The sequence below is a fragment of the Lycium barbarum genome, chromosome 2 (assembly GCF_019175385.1).
Source record: "Lycium barbarum isolate Lr01 chromosome 2, ASM1917538v2, whole genome shotgun sequence".
NCBI classification, from domain to species: Eukaryota; Viridiplantae; Streptophyta; class Magnoliopsida; order Solanales; family Solanaceae; genus Lycium; species Lycium barbarum.
In genome coordinates this window covers 798,135-808,912 of record NC_083338.1, presented here as the reverse complement: position 1 = coordinate 808,912, position 10,778 = coordinate 798,135, and the positions used below count along the sequence as shown (strand labels likewise).

At 35.4% G+C, this 10,778-nt stretch overlaps 1 protein-coding gene across 3 annotated transcripts; it reads left to right on the top strand.

The window, feature by feature from the left end:
• The first annotated feature begins 442 nt into the window (after nucleotides 1-442).
• Nucleotides 443-10,408, top strand: LOC132625221 (biotin carboxylase 1, chloroplastic). Of its 3 annotated transcripts, none has more exons than XM_060340063.1 (17): nucleotides 443-600; nucleotides 2,599-2,697; nucleotides 3,493-3,818; nucleotides 3,960-4,101; nucleotides 4,756-4,854; nucleotides 4,999-5,055; nucleotides 5,283-5,354; nucleotides 5,835-5,924; nucleotides 6,719-6,778; nucleotides 7,490-7,675; nucleotides 8,114-8,206; nucleotides 8,606-8,687; nucleotides 9,127-9,233; nucleotides 9,336-9,411; nucleotides 9,813-9,859; nucleotides 9,941-10,003; nucleotides 10,172-10,408. In XM_060340063.1, the coding sequence occupies exons 2-17, from the start codon at nucleotides 2,641-2,643 to the stop codon at nucleotides 10,223-10,225; spliced, it is 1,611 nt and encodes a 536-aa protein (XP_060196046.1). In that variant the 5' UTR covers nucleotides 443-600; nucleotides 2,599-2,640; the 3' UTR covers nucleotides 10,226-10,408. The 3 variants fall into 3 exon arrangements, with proteins under 3 accessions (XP_060196046.1, XP_060196065.1, XP_060196055.1); XM_060340082.1 differs by having other exon boundaries at nucleotides 456-600; nucleotides 2,609-2,697; XM_060340072.1 differs by lacking the exon at nucleotides 443-600 and adding an exon at nucleotides 620-641.
• The last annotated feature ends 370 nt before the right edge of the window (nucleotides 10,409-10,778 follow it).

The window sequence follows — 10,778 nt, the reverse complement described above, 5'->3', positions numbered from 1 at the left end:
GAGATAGATTATAACTTAAGCATAAATAAAAACAAGTTAAATATCCTTCTTAATTAATATTTTTTAAGGGATGTGTAAAATTAAAAAAAACCATAAATAACTTGAGACGGAGGGAGTATTTATGACCAAATTCAAACGAATAACAAATTTATACTATTTCTCATAATCAAAGTGCATTTTTAGACCTTTTCCAAAAAATTATACTCCCTCTATTTCAATTTCTTTAAACCTATTTTCTTTTTAGTCCGTACTGAAATGAATGACCTCTTTCCTAATTTGGAAACAAATTCACTTTATGAATGATTTACAGCCACACAAATTTTCAAGGCTTATTTTGAACCACAAGTCTCAAAAGTCTTCTCTTTCTTAAATATCGTGTCCAGTTAAATGACTTCATATAAATTGAAACAGAGGGAGTATTAAATAGCATACAATAGCCCAGGTGCAGCTAAATCCTGTTACACAGTTAAGCTCACTTATTTCAGCATTGGCGGACCATTCAATAAGTCTGTCTCTGCTTTCTTGTTTTCATCGACACCAAAGTTTCCTTCAAATCTACCTCCTCTCTTTCATTTCCCATTTCTCTTTTCTAACTTATAGGTAACCTAATTACACTTCTTTTCTTCATTTTCTTGTTTGTGGTGGGTATTGAATCAATGTTTAAAAGATTTGTTTTTGACTAAGCTAATTACACTTCTTTTCTTCATTTTTCTTGTTTTGCATTGTGTTGTATAGTTTTATTCTTTGTGGGTATTGAATCATTGTTCAAAAGATTTGTTTTTTTTTTTCCATACCCATCTAGTCTTTCATTCCCAAGTAATAGGTACTGATTAAGCTAATTATAGTTCTAATTTTGCTTGTTTTCTTCATTTTCCTTGTTTTGCATTGTTTTGTTCTTGTGGGTCTTGAATCTATGTTCTAAAGATCTTCTTTTTCTTGCATGCTTGCCTTGTCTAAGCTAATTACAGTTCTAAATGCTTGGTTTTTCTCGTTTTGTATTGTTTTATTCCTTTGTGGGTCTTTACTGAATGTGAAAAAGATTTGTTTTTTTAACTAAGCTAATTACAGTTCTTTCTAATTGCTTGTTTTCTTATAGGTATAGACAATGCTAATTACAGTTCTAATTTGCTTGTTTTCTTCATTTTTCTTGTCTGCAATTGTGTTATTCTGTGTGTGTGTTGAATCAATGTTCTAAAGATATATATATATATATATATATATATATATATATATATATATATATATATATATATTTTACCCTCAGGGGTTGGCCTGGTGGCAATTGACTTGAGCCTTGGGGTGCTCCCTTTCAAGGTCTCAAGTTCGAAACTCGCTGGGTGCAAATAATTTCTGAGGGCCATCGGACTGGGGAAACCCTGAATTACCCGTGGTGCACTTGCGGGAAACTCCTTGCCGAGGGCTTGTGCACCCCCGGGATTAGTCGGGTCTCAAAGAGACTCGGACACCCGGCGCTAATCAAAAAAAAAAAAAAAGATATATATATATATATATATATATTTTTTTTTTTTGTGCACGTACACCTCATTTTTTATCCCCATCTCTACTTGTAATTGCTTGTTTTCTTTACTTTCTTGTTTTTGCATTGTGTTATTACTTGTGGGTCTTGCATCAATGTTCCAAAGATTTGTTTTTTAGCATGCTTTCTCTATGTCAAATTGTTTTGCATTATGTTATTCTTTGTGGATCTTGAATCAATGTTCAAAAGATCTCTATTTTTCCCATGCCCACCTAGTCTTTTATCCCCAAGTAATAGGTACATATTAAGCTAATTACAGTTCTAATTGCTTGTTTGCTTCATTTTTCTTGTCTTGTATTGTTTTAATCTTTGTGGGCATTGAATCAAGGCTTGAAAGATTTGTTTTTTTCCCATGCCCACCTAGTCTTTTATCCCCAAGTAATTGGTACATATTAAGCTAATTACAGTTCTAATTGCTTGTTTGCTTCATTTTTCTTGTCTTGTATTGTTTTAATCTTTGTGGGCATTGAATCAAGGCTTGAAAGATTTGTTTTTTTCCCATGCCCACCTAGTCTTTTATCCCCAAGTAATTGGTACATATTAAGCTAATTACAGTTCTAATTGCTTGTTTGCTTCATTTTTCTTGTCTTGTATTGTTTTAATCTTTGTGGGCATTGAATCAAGGCTTGAAAGATTTGTTTTTTTCCCATGCCCTCCTAGTCTTTTATCCCCAAGTAATTGGAACATATTAAGCCAATTACAGTTCTAATTGCTTGTTTTCTTCAGTTTCTTTGCTTTGCTTTGTGTTAATCTTTGTGGGTCTTTAATCAACGTTCAAAAGATTTGTTTTTCCATGCCCACCTAGTCTTTTATCCCCATATCTGTCAAAGTAATGGGTCTATACTAAGCTAATTATAGTTCTGATTGCTTGTTTTCTTCATTTCTTGTTTTGTACTGTTTTATTCTTTGTGGGTCTTGATTCAATATTAAAAAGATTTTTTTTTTTGCATGCCCACTTTAAATTAAGTTCTAATTGCTTGTTTTCTTCATTTTCTTGTTTTGCTTTGTGTTGTTCTTTGCGGGTCTTCCATCGATGTTAAAAAGATCTGTTTTTTCCTCAGTTGTTGGAAGGAGCGCAGGAATTGGATTACATTGATTAGGAAATGGACTCCGCAGCCATGACTAGCGTTTGTGGCAAATCTACTCTTTGCTCTACTCCCGTAAGACCATTTCTATATGTAATGTGTGTTTTACTCCCTTTGGTCCATTTCCATTTTATATGACACAAACCCTTTTGGTCCACTCTAGAAAGACTGACAGTTTTTCATATGTTTGGAATTTCTTTAATCTTAAGAACCTGCTTTTCCATTAATGATATGCTCTTATGAGAACTGACATGATAGGTTGAATACCAATATATACTGAAAATACCTTTGGTACTTCGGGGTCCTTTGGTTACTTGTTAGAGTTATGCAGGACTAGTAATGCAGGGATTAGTTATTCATATTCATGCACTAGTTTTCCATCTTCTACCATGCATAAATAAAACATAAATTGACTCATACCTTATAGTAGTACATGTTTTTTATTTATGTGGGATTGTAAAATGAGAACCGAACACCATATTTGGTTTGCTACCGAACGACCCCTTAATACTAACTAACAAAAATTAGTTTATGCGTTAAAGGCGTTTCTTCTTCTTCTTTTTTTTTTCTTTTCATAAAACTACTTGAAACATCTTCATTTTAAAGGAGAGGTAGGGAGTATTTGCTTTTCACCTTGTTTGGAGTCTTCTATGTTAGCACATTTGTCTCTGTCTCTTTATATGTACTTGTTCTTGCACAAACTCTTGAGGTGAGAGTCAGAGAGGGATGTTACGGCGCATTTTGTTGATGCGAGTAGGTTTTGTCTATATGAGTTGAAATATATGCTGCTTCTTTGCTCTTTTCTAGTCCCCAAGTGCAGATCTTGATGCTATTAGATAACCTTAAGTTTTGACTGCATTTTCTCAATAGGGTTTATTTTTGGGGAGAGCAAGTGGTATTAGGAGCTCGCAATGTAGCTTTATGGCAGGAAATAGGATAAACTTTCCGCGGCAGACAGCTCAAGCATACAAAGTAACTACTAAATCTAGCAAACGTGGTGGTGCTCTTGCTGTGGCATGTCGCGCCGAGAAGATTCTGGTGGCAAATCGAGGAGAGATTGCTGTTCGTGTGATTCGAACTGCCCATGAGATGGGTATTCCTTGTGTTGCGGTTTATTCGACTATAGACAAAGATGCCTTACATGTGAAACTGGCTGATGAATCTGTTTGCATTGGAGAAGCACCAAGCAATCAATCGTAAGTTGTCACAAAGTTTCTGTTCTGATTAGACATAACTAAGTTAAAATTCTTTGCATTTCCTTTTCTCTATTTGATCTTCATTTCATAGTTTTCATATCCAAGAATTATGACATTTACATCTCAATTTACTGTGTACAGGTATTTAGTGATCCCAAATGTCTTGTCTGCTGCTATTAGTCGCGGATGTACAATGTTGCATCCTGGATATGGTTTCCTTGCTGAGAATGCAGTTTTTGTTGAGATGTGCAGAGAGCATGGAATCAACTTTATTGGGCCGAATGTAAGTTCTTAATTCTTAGACAGATGTCATTATCTTATTAAACCTGTAGGCATCGGTATTTTGCCTTGGTATCCGCGTTGTATTCAGTAGGTAAGAATAAATTGGGAACAGAAAGATATTTTCTGGTAGTTCTTCGATCAGAAGATATTTGTTTCAGTATAATCTGGATGTTTTAATCTGTCACTCCCGGGCAATGATAAGAATGAACATTAGTTTTTGTATTGCGATTAGTGACTTGTATCATTCGCCTCCGAATGGGTTCCTCTATCTTTTACTTTGGTTATCTTACATCCTTTGTCTTTTAGCGATAGCTTTCTCTGGCTTTTAAGTAAAATATTAGCTTTGTAAAATCCACTTCCAACCCCATCCACCCAAAAAAAAAAAGTTTTAAAGGACAATATCATACATTCTACTTAACCTAGAGAGCCATAATAAACATGGTTAAATACTAGCAGCGACACTTGGTGTGAGCCCATTTGCTGCCTTGGTGGGTAGGATCACCTTGGTAATCTGTGATTGTGGGCTGACCGGGTGGATTGGTCGAGGTGCGCAAAGCTGGTTCCGACTCAACAAATATAAAAAAACACATATGCTTACTCAAAACATGAGGAAATGTAGAAACTTCATTTTAAAAGATTTGTCTTAAAATTGCAGCCAGACAGTATAAGAGTCATGGGTGACAAATCCACTGCTAGAGATACAATGAAGAATGCTGGTGTTCCAACTGTGCCAGGAAGTGACGGACTATTACAGGTATCACCATGTGTCATGCGATAATCTTTTTGAGTCATTTCCTGTCATTGGGACATCCACATGCACGTACACACTTTTATATTTGTTGTATAAGTGTTACTTTTTCATGGCTACTTATCAATAACTAGATGCTCCCCATTGTAGAGCACTGAAGAAGGTGTAAGGCTCGCCGAGGAGATTGGTTACCCAGTGATGATTAAGGTAACTTTTCTCAAAACTGAAGTAGCTTGTACCATCAAATGCTCTGTGCTGTGAGGTATCTTATGTATCCCTTTACTCTAGGGACTATATCAGTATATATGAAAGGGAAACAAAAATGGATGTTTGATGAATAAGTCAGGAAGCTATTGGCTCGAAATAAAGTGATATTAGTTGTTGAGCGTCTGAAGAGTTGTAACTGAACTTGTGAAGCTTTTATTGTTTTGAAGGCAACAGCTGGTGGTGGTGGGCGTGGAATGCGTCTTGCTAAAGAACCTGATGAGTTTGTAAAATTATTGCAGGTATTTTTCTTTGCATCATATGTCAATCTTTAAGTCTCGAAAACATAGTAGGTGAAGATTAGTCTCTTGCTTTTGACTTCTTTAATCTCTGGAGATTCATCCAGTGAATTTTTTGGAATTTTTATATAGATGAAAGTTGTACTTCCTGTACTTTGTTATCGAGGAAACTGATGTGGCTGTTGCATATCCTCTTTTAGTTTTTCCCTGCACTTGCTATGTTCAGATAATATTATTATACCATAAGCATTTGATAATATCTCATATCACTTGTGTAGTCTGAACTCCCGTATTATGCCCCTGCACATGAATGGAAACTCTTTTAGATACGCTTTGCACAACATTTTCTTCCATGATAGTTTCTAGTCATCCTTCTCTATGAATAATACGTAATCTAGCAGACCCACAAAACCTATCATGAAGTATAATGGCTTTAAGCCAGAGTTGTTATTTATTTCTAAGCTTGGTCTTTTTCACTTTCAGCAAGCTAAGAGTGAAGCAGGAGCTGCATTTGGAAATGATGGCGTTTATCTGGAGAAGTACGTCCAAAATCCTAGGCACATTGAATTTCAGGTATTGTTGTGCCTTACTTCATTTAACCAAAAAAAATTCTAACTGAGGAGAAAAGAATTTGACGCCTTAGAGATCGAATTTTCACATGAGTTTTTGGAAAGAACTGGAATACATTTTTTAATAATAAGAAAACCACCCTGTTCTGGGAAGAACTGGAATACATGTATCAAGTAACGGACAATTCATAAATGTTGGACATTACATCTTACAACTGTTCATGTGCTGTTGTCTCAGGCTTTGTGCACACATAAAGTATCTAAGCTATGGATCTGTGCTTCTTTTGTAGTGACACATTTACTTCTTTAAATTGGGACTTGAAGTTCCCACATATATTTGACAAAAAATCTTAGAAAAGAAATAAAGCTTTGCTGTTGGTGTAACAATCACAAACAACTTCTAGAATACACACACTATATATGTTAAACATACCATTTAAAAGTTGTTAACCAGCGGTGGTGGATTTCCATGCAATGAGATGCAGAATCAGGACAGTACCAGTGTCTTCTCTTAGCTGATTTAGTAGTAGGTGCTAAACATATAATGACATTTGACACTTGTTAACTACTAATTAATCTTTTTTTTTTTTTTTGCTCGATAGAACTATTAATTAATCTGACTAATACTTAAGGCTGATCTATTAGTTATATAATCCTTTGATTGAATGTATTGTAAATAGTTTATCTGCTAATAGGTGGTAATCCTTGTTGGTTTTAAAATGGACATTGTATTTTGCAGTTAATATTCTTTAAATTTCTGATTTAATATGCTGATTCACAGCTTTATGCTATATGCAGGTATTGGCAGACAAGTATGGTAATGTTGTACATTTTGGAGAGCGTGATTGCAGTATTCAGGTAGGTAGAATGTTAGACAAATATCTATTACTGATCTTCTGCATCTTTGTGATTTGCATGACCAAAAAGCTCTTCCGTATTTAAAAATTTGTTAGTTATTCACTATGCTTCATTTTGTTGTTAAACATGGTTGGTTGAATGGTCAGAAATTCCTGTCTTTATTGTTTGATTAATTATGTTTAAGGAATTCATTCCATTCTTAAGCTCTATTAGTAAGTATTCTAGTTAGGTCAAGTGGCATACACTAGGGGTATCAAATGGGCGGGTTGGGCTCAATTTGGGTGGGTCAAACAGACTGAGTTAATAAATCAAAAGTTACTTAGGCTCAAATTGGTTGGGCTAAAAGCGGGTCATAACCCAACCCGACCAATTCCTACTAAGTTTTAATTTATTTGTTTATTCTTTTACAATTCCTTAAGTACCTAATAAAACTATTTTTTTCTTTATTATGGCTATATATAACATATCAAACAAAAAAAATGTCTTTTTGAAAATATTTTGACGAGGTTTCTCATGGGTCAATTTGGGCTACATATCAGCCCAAATACTAAATGGGCTGAAATGAATTGGGTTAAAATGGGCTGAACTAATAAATGGGCAGGTCGGTGACCCTACCCAAACTTGACCGGTTGGGCAGGTCATGTTTTCATGGGCTTACTTTGCGACGCATGCACTAACAAACTGCACCTTTGAAATGGCTTATATGTGCAGAGAAGAAACCAGAAGTTGCTGGAGGAAGCACCCTCGCCTGCATTGACACCAGAACTGAGGAAAGCCATGGGTGATGCAGCTGTTGCAGCAGCAGCTTCCATAGGTTACATTGGTGTTGGTACCGTAGAGTTCTTATTGGATGAGAGAGGTTCCTTTTACTTCATGGAAATGAACACTCGTATTCAGGTGAAAGAAGCTCAGTTCAAGAATTACAGCTTGTTTGGCCAAGCTTCTCCAAGGCCAAAAGTGCCTTTTTTGTGTTTGGGCCAAGCTTTTAGGAGAAGAGAAAGTGCTTTTGAGTAGGAGCAGAAGCTGCAAAATGTAGCTTCTCCCCAAAAGTGCTTTTTTGAAAAGCACTTTTGAGAAAATTCAATTAGAAGAACTTTTTAAAAGCTTGGCCAAACACTAAGTGTTTTTCAAATTGATTAGAAAAACACGAACTGTTTCTCACCAAAAGTACTTTTCTGAAGAACACTTTTCAAAAAATTAGCTGATTTTAGTTCTGCCAAACAGGCTATTAGGCTTTGCAGATAGTTGAAAGTTCAATGATAACAATGTAATCTGTCTTTTTCTTATAATGTTATTTAGCAAATAATGTAATATGTCAATTTGCTGAATATCTAGGTGGAGCATCCAGTGACAGAAATGATATCCTCTGTTGATTTGATAGAGGAACAAATCCGTGTTGCTATGGGAGAAAAGCTCCGATACAAACAGGTGACAGAGAACAGTCAATTTTTCTTTTAAATTGGACTTATGTTTCTGGAAAAGGATGAACAAGGAAATCAGTTACTATCCATTTCAATGAAAGATTGTGTTTCGACTTTTGCACATTGTCAAAATGAGAGCTCAATAATCTGTATTGCTTAAAGTGATTTGCAAGGATAAGTGAGTCCAACTTTTGAGGGTTGAGTTCTTAGTAATTTGGGTGTACAAAAGTAACTTTGTAATGTATAAAAAAGGTTCCTGTTTATTGCTTTGAATTATATAATGTTAGAGAAAAAGAGACAAAATGATGAATTTTTTCTTTGAGGAGTGATGATATCTTTAAGATTGCCAAAAACAGAACTAAGATTGATTTGTTTCTTTTGTTTATCTTTGTTTTCTTGTTTGCAGGAGGATATTGTGCTTAGAGGACATTCAATTGAATGTCGTATAAACGCAGAAGATGCTTTCAAAAATTTCCGACCTGGCCCAGGTATTATTGAATTTTCTGTCTGTACAATAATTTTTTCGTTTATATCATGATTAATGACCCTCTAAGGCAAATTCTGTCAATTTTTTTATTTCCAAGTAAAGCGAATCACTCTATGTTTCCAGAATGACGTTAGACGTACATGACATTTAAAAAATCCTTAGATGTTTTATAAGATAATATTTATCCCTCCATGTGAATGCTGCCAGAGATAACAGTGCAGATGCCCTAGCAATATAGACATAAGTAATGTCTTTACTAAGTGAAATTTGTGAGAAGAAAAATAACATTCACAATTTGTATGACTAAATTGCACTTTGTTGGATATGTTCGTTTTGTTTTACTTGATGGAAGCCAGATTCTAAATCAGAATAGACATTACTTTTGCTGTTTTGTTAACGTGATATATGTGGAAACTGAAGCTTGTTTTCTTCATGAATAGGGAGAATCACTTCATATTTGCCAGCTGGAGGTCCATTTACGCGTATGGATAGCCACGTTTATCCTGACTATGTCGTTCCACCTAGCTACGATTCCCTGCTAGGAAAGGTGGTTTCTCTTTACTTGTCCCTTCATCCATTGACATATTTTCCTTCTATTAACATAGCTTCTTGTTCCCAATGAAAAAAATAATTTTAAAAACTGTTGCAGCTCATCGTATGGGCTCCAACACGCGAGAAGGCTATTGAGCGCATGAAAAGAGCACTTAATGACACCATTATTGCGGGTAAGACCAGCCTTCTATCGGTTTCCTTAATTGATGAGTGCTTATTTGCACCGGAGAGTAGGGTTGGTCCTTTAACTTGTCACGGGAGTTTTAAAATCCACGCAGCACTCAAATTGGGTTTGCCAGTTTGTGTCTGTCTTCTGTCAAACCTTATTTATTGAGATCCTCATCGCCTGTCTTTCATTTTGTCCTTTTTCTTTGTGGCCAATCTTCTTTTGTCATCCATTTTCTCGAAAGTCAATTGGTAGCTGCCACAGGAAAGGACTTTGGCATTCATATAGGATATTAATCTTGCCTGCTATATTGCATGCTGTGGGTAGATATTTTTGTTATCGAAGTCTCATTTACCTCTCCGATATATGTATATCTGTTCTGTCTAAATTTACATTTGCTTTTGACAGGAGTTCCTACCACAATAGAGTACCATAAACTCATCCTTGATATCGAGGTAGGTGGACTGCCATCTTCTTAATGTGTGTACCGACTTAGGAGACTTTGACGAACCTAAATTTGCTTTTTGTCCGTTCAGGACTTTAAGAACGGGAAAGTTGATACTGCTTTTATTCCAAAGCATGAGGAAGAATTAGCTCCGGTAAGTAATGGAATTGACATCTTTAAGCCTTTAACCTACAACATAACTATCTTCTTCGTCCGTTTTGACTGCTACAAAATTGTTCTTGAAAGCTACATTTTCATGAAGCAACGCTGTAAATTTCATTATTCACTAGTGTAAGTTGATGTTTCAACTTTGTGATTGCAGCCTCAGCAGATGGTTCCAGCAGCAACCAAGGAGCTGATCAATTCCAATACTTAATTATTCTTTTGTTTTTCTTCTTCTTTGATCCTTTTCCTTCATCAGTGAATATAGTGAGAGAAGATTAGTCCCATTAGATCTTGAAGTGACTGCAGTTTTGAATATAACATTTATCTCATAATCTTAGCTTGGTTGTGTTTTAAGATACACAAGATTGAATGAAATTCTAATCTTTTTTTGTCATTGCCTTGTTATGTGATTTCAATGGAATCAATGTGTGGTTAAATGTTCAAGTTCTTCTGGAACACAGTAAGAGAGGAGATGGTATAGAGGTTTTACTCAAGACGGTCTATCAGGCCACGACTTCGAATTAGTCAGGACAGTGGATCTTAGATACTGCATGATTTTACACCGGGCATCAACTCTAATAAGTTATAGTCGACTATATAAATTCTCAACTAACAACGTACTCAGTGTAATCTCTAGAGATGTTGTTTCCGAAAGACCTTCCGCGCAAGAGAAAACATGACAAAAAAGTGGCTAAGAGAAAGCACGACAAAAAGGTCAAACAAGGATTGATGAACCTAAAAAAGTCATCTAAAATACTATAGAT

Coding starts and splice junctions, on each gene's coding strand:
- LOC132625221 (XM_060340063.1), top strand. CDS start 2,641: ATGGACTCCGCAGCCATGACTAGCGTTTGTGGCAAATCTACTCTTTGC. Junction 4,102..4,755: donor TCAACTTTATTGGGCCGAAT/GTAAGTTCTTAA, acceptor TTAAAATTGCAG/CCAGACAGTATAAGAGTCAT. Junction 9,412..9,812: donor TAATGACACCATTATTGCGG/GTAAGACCAGCC, acceptor TGCTTTTGACAG/GAGTTCCTACCACAATAGAG.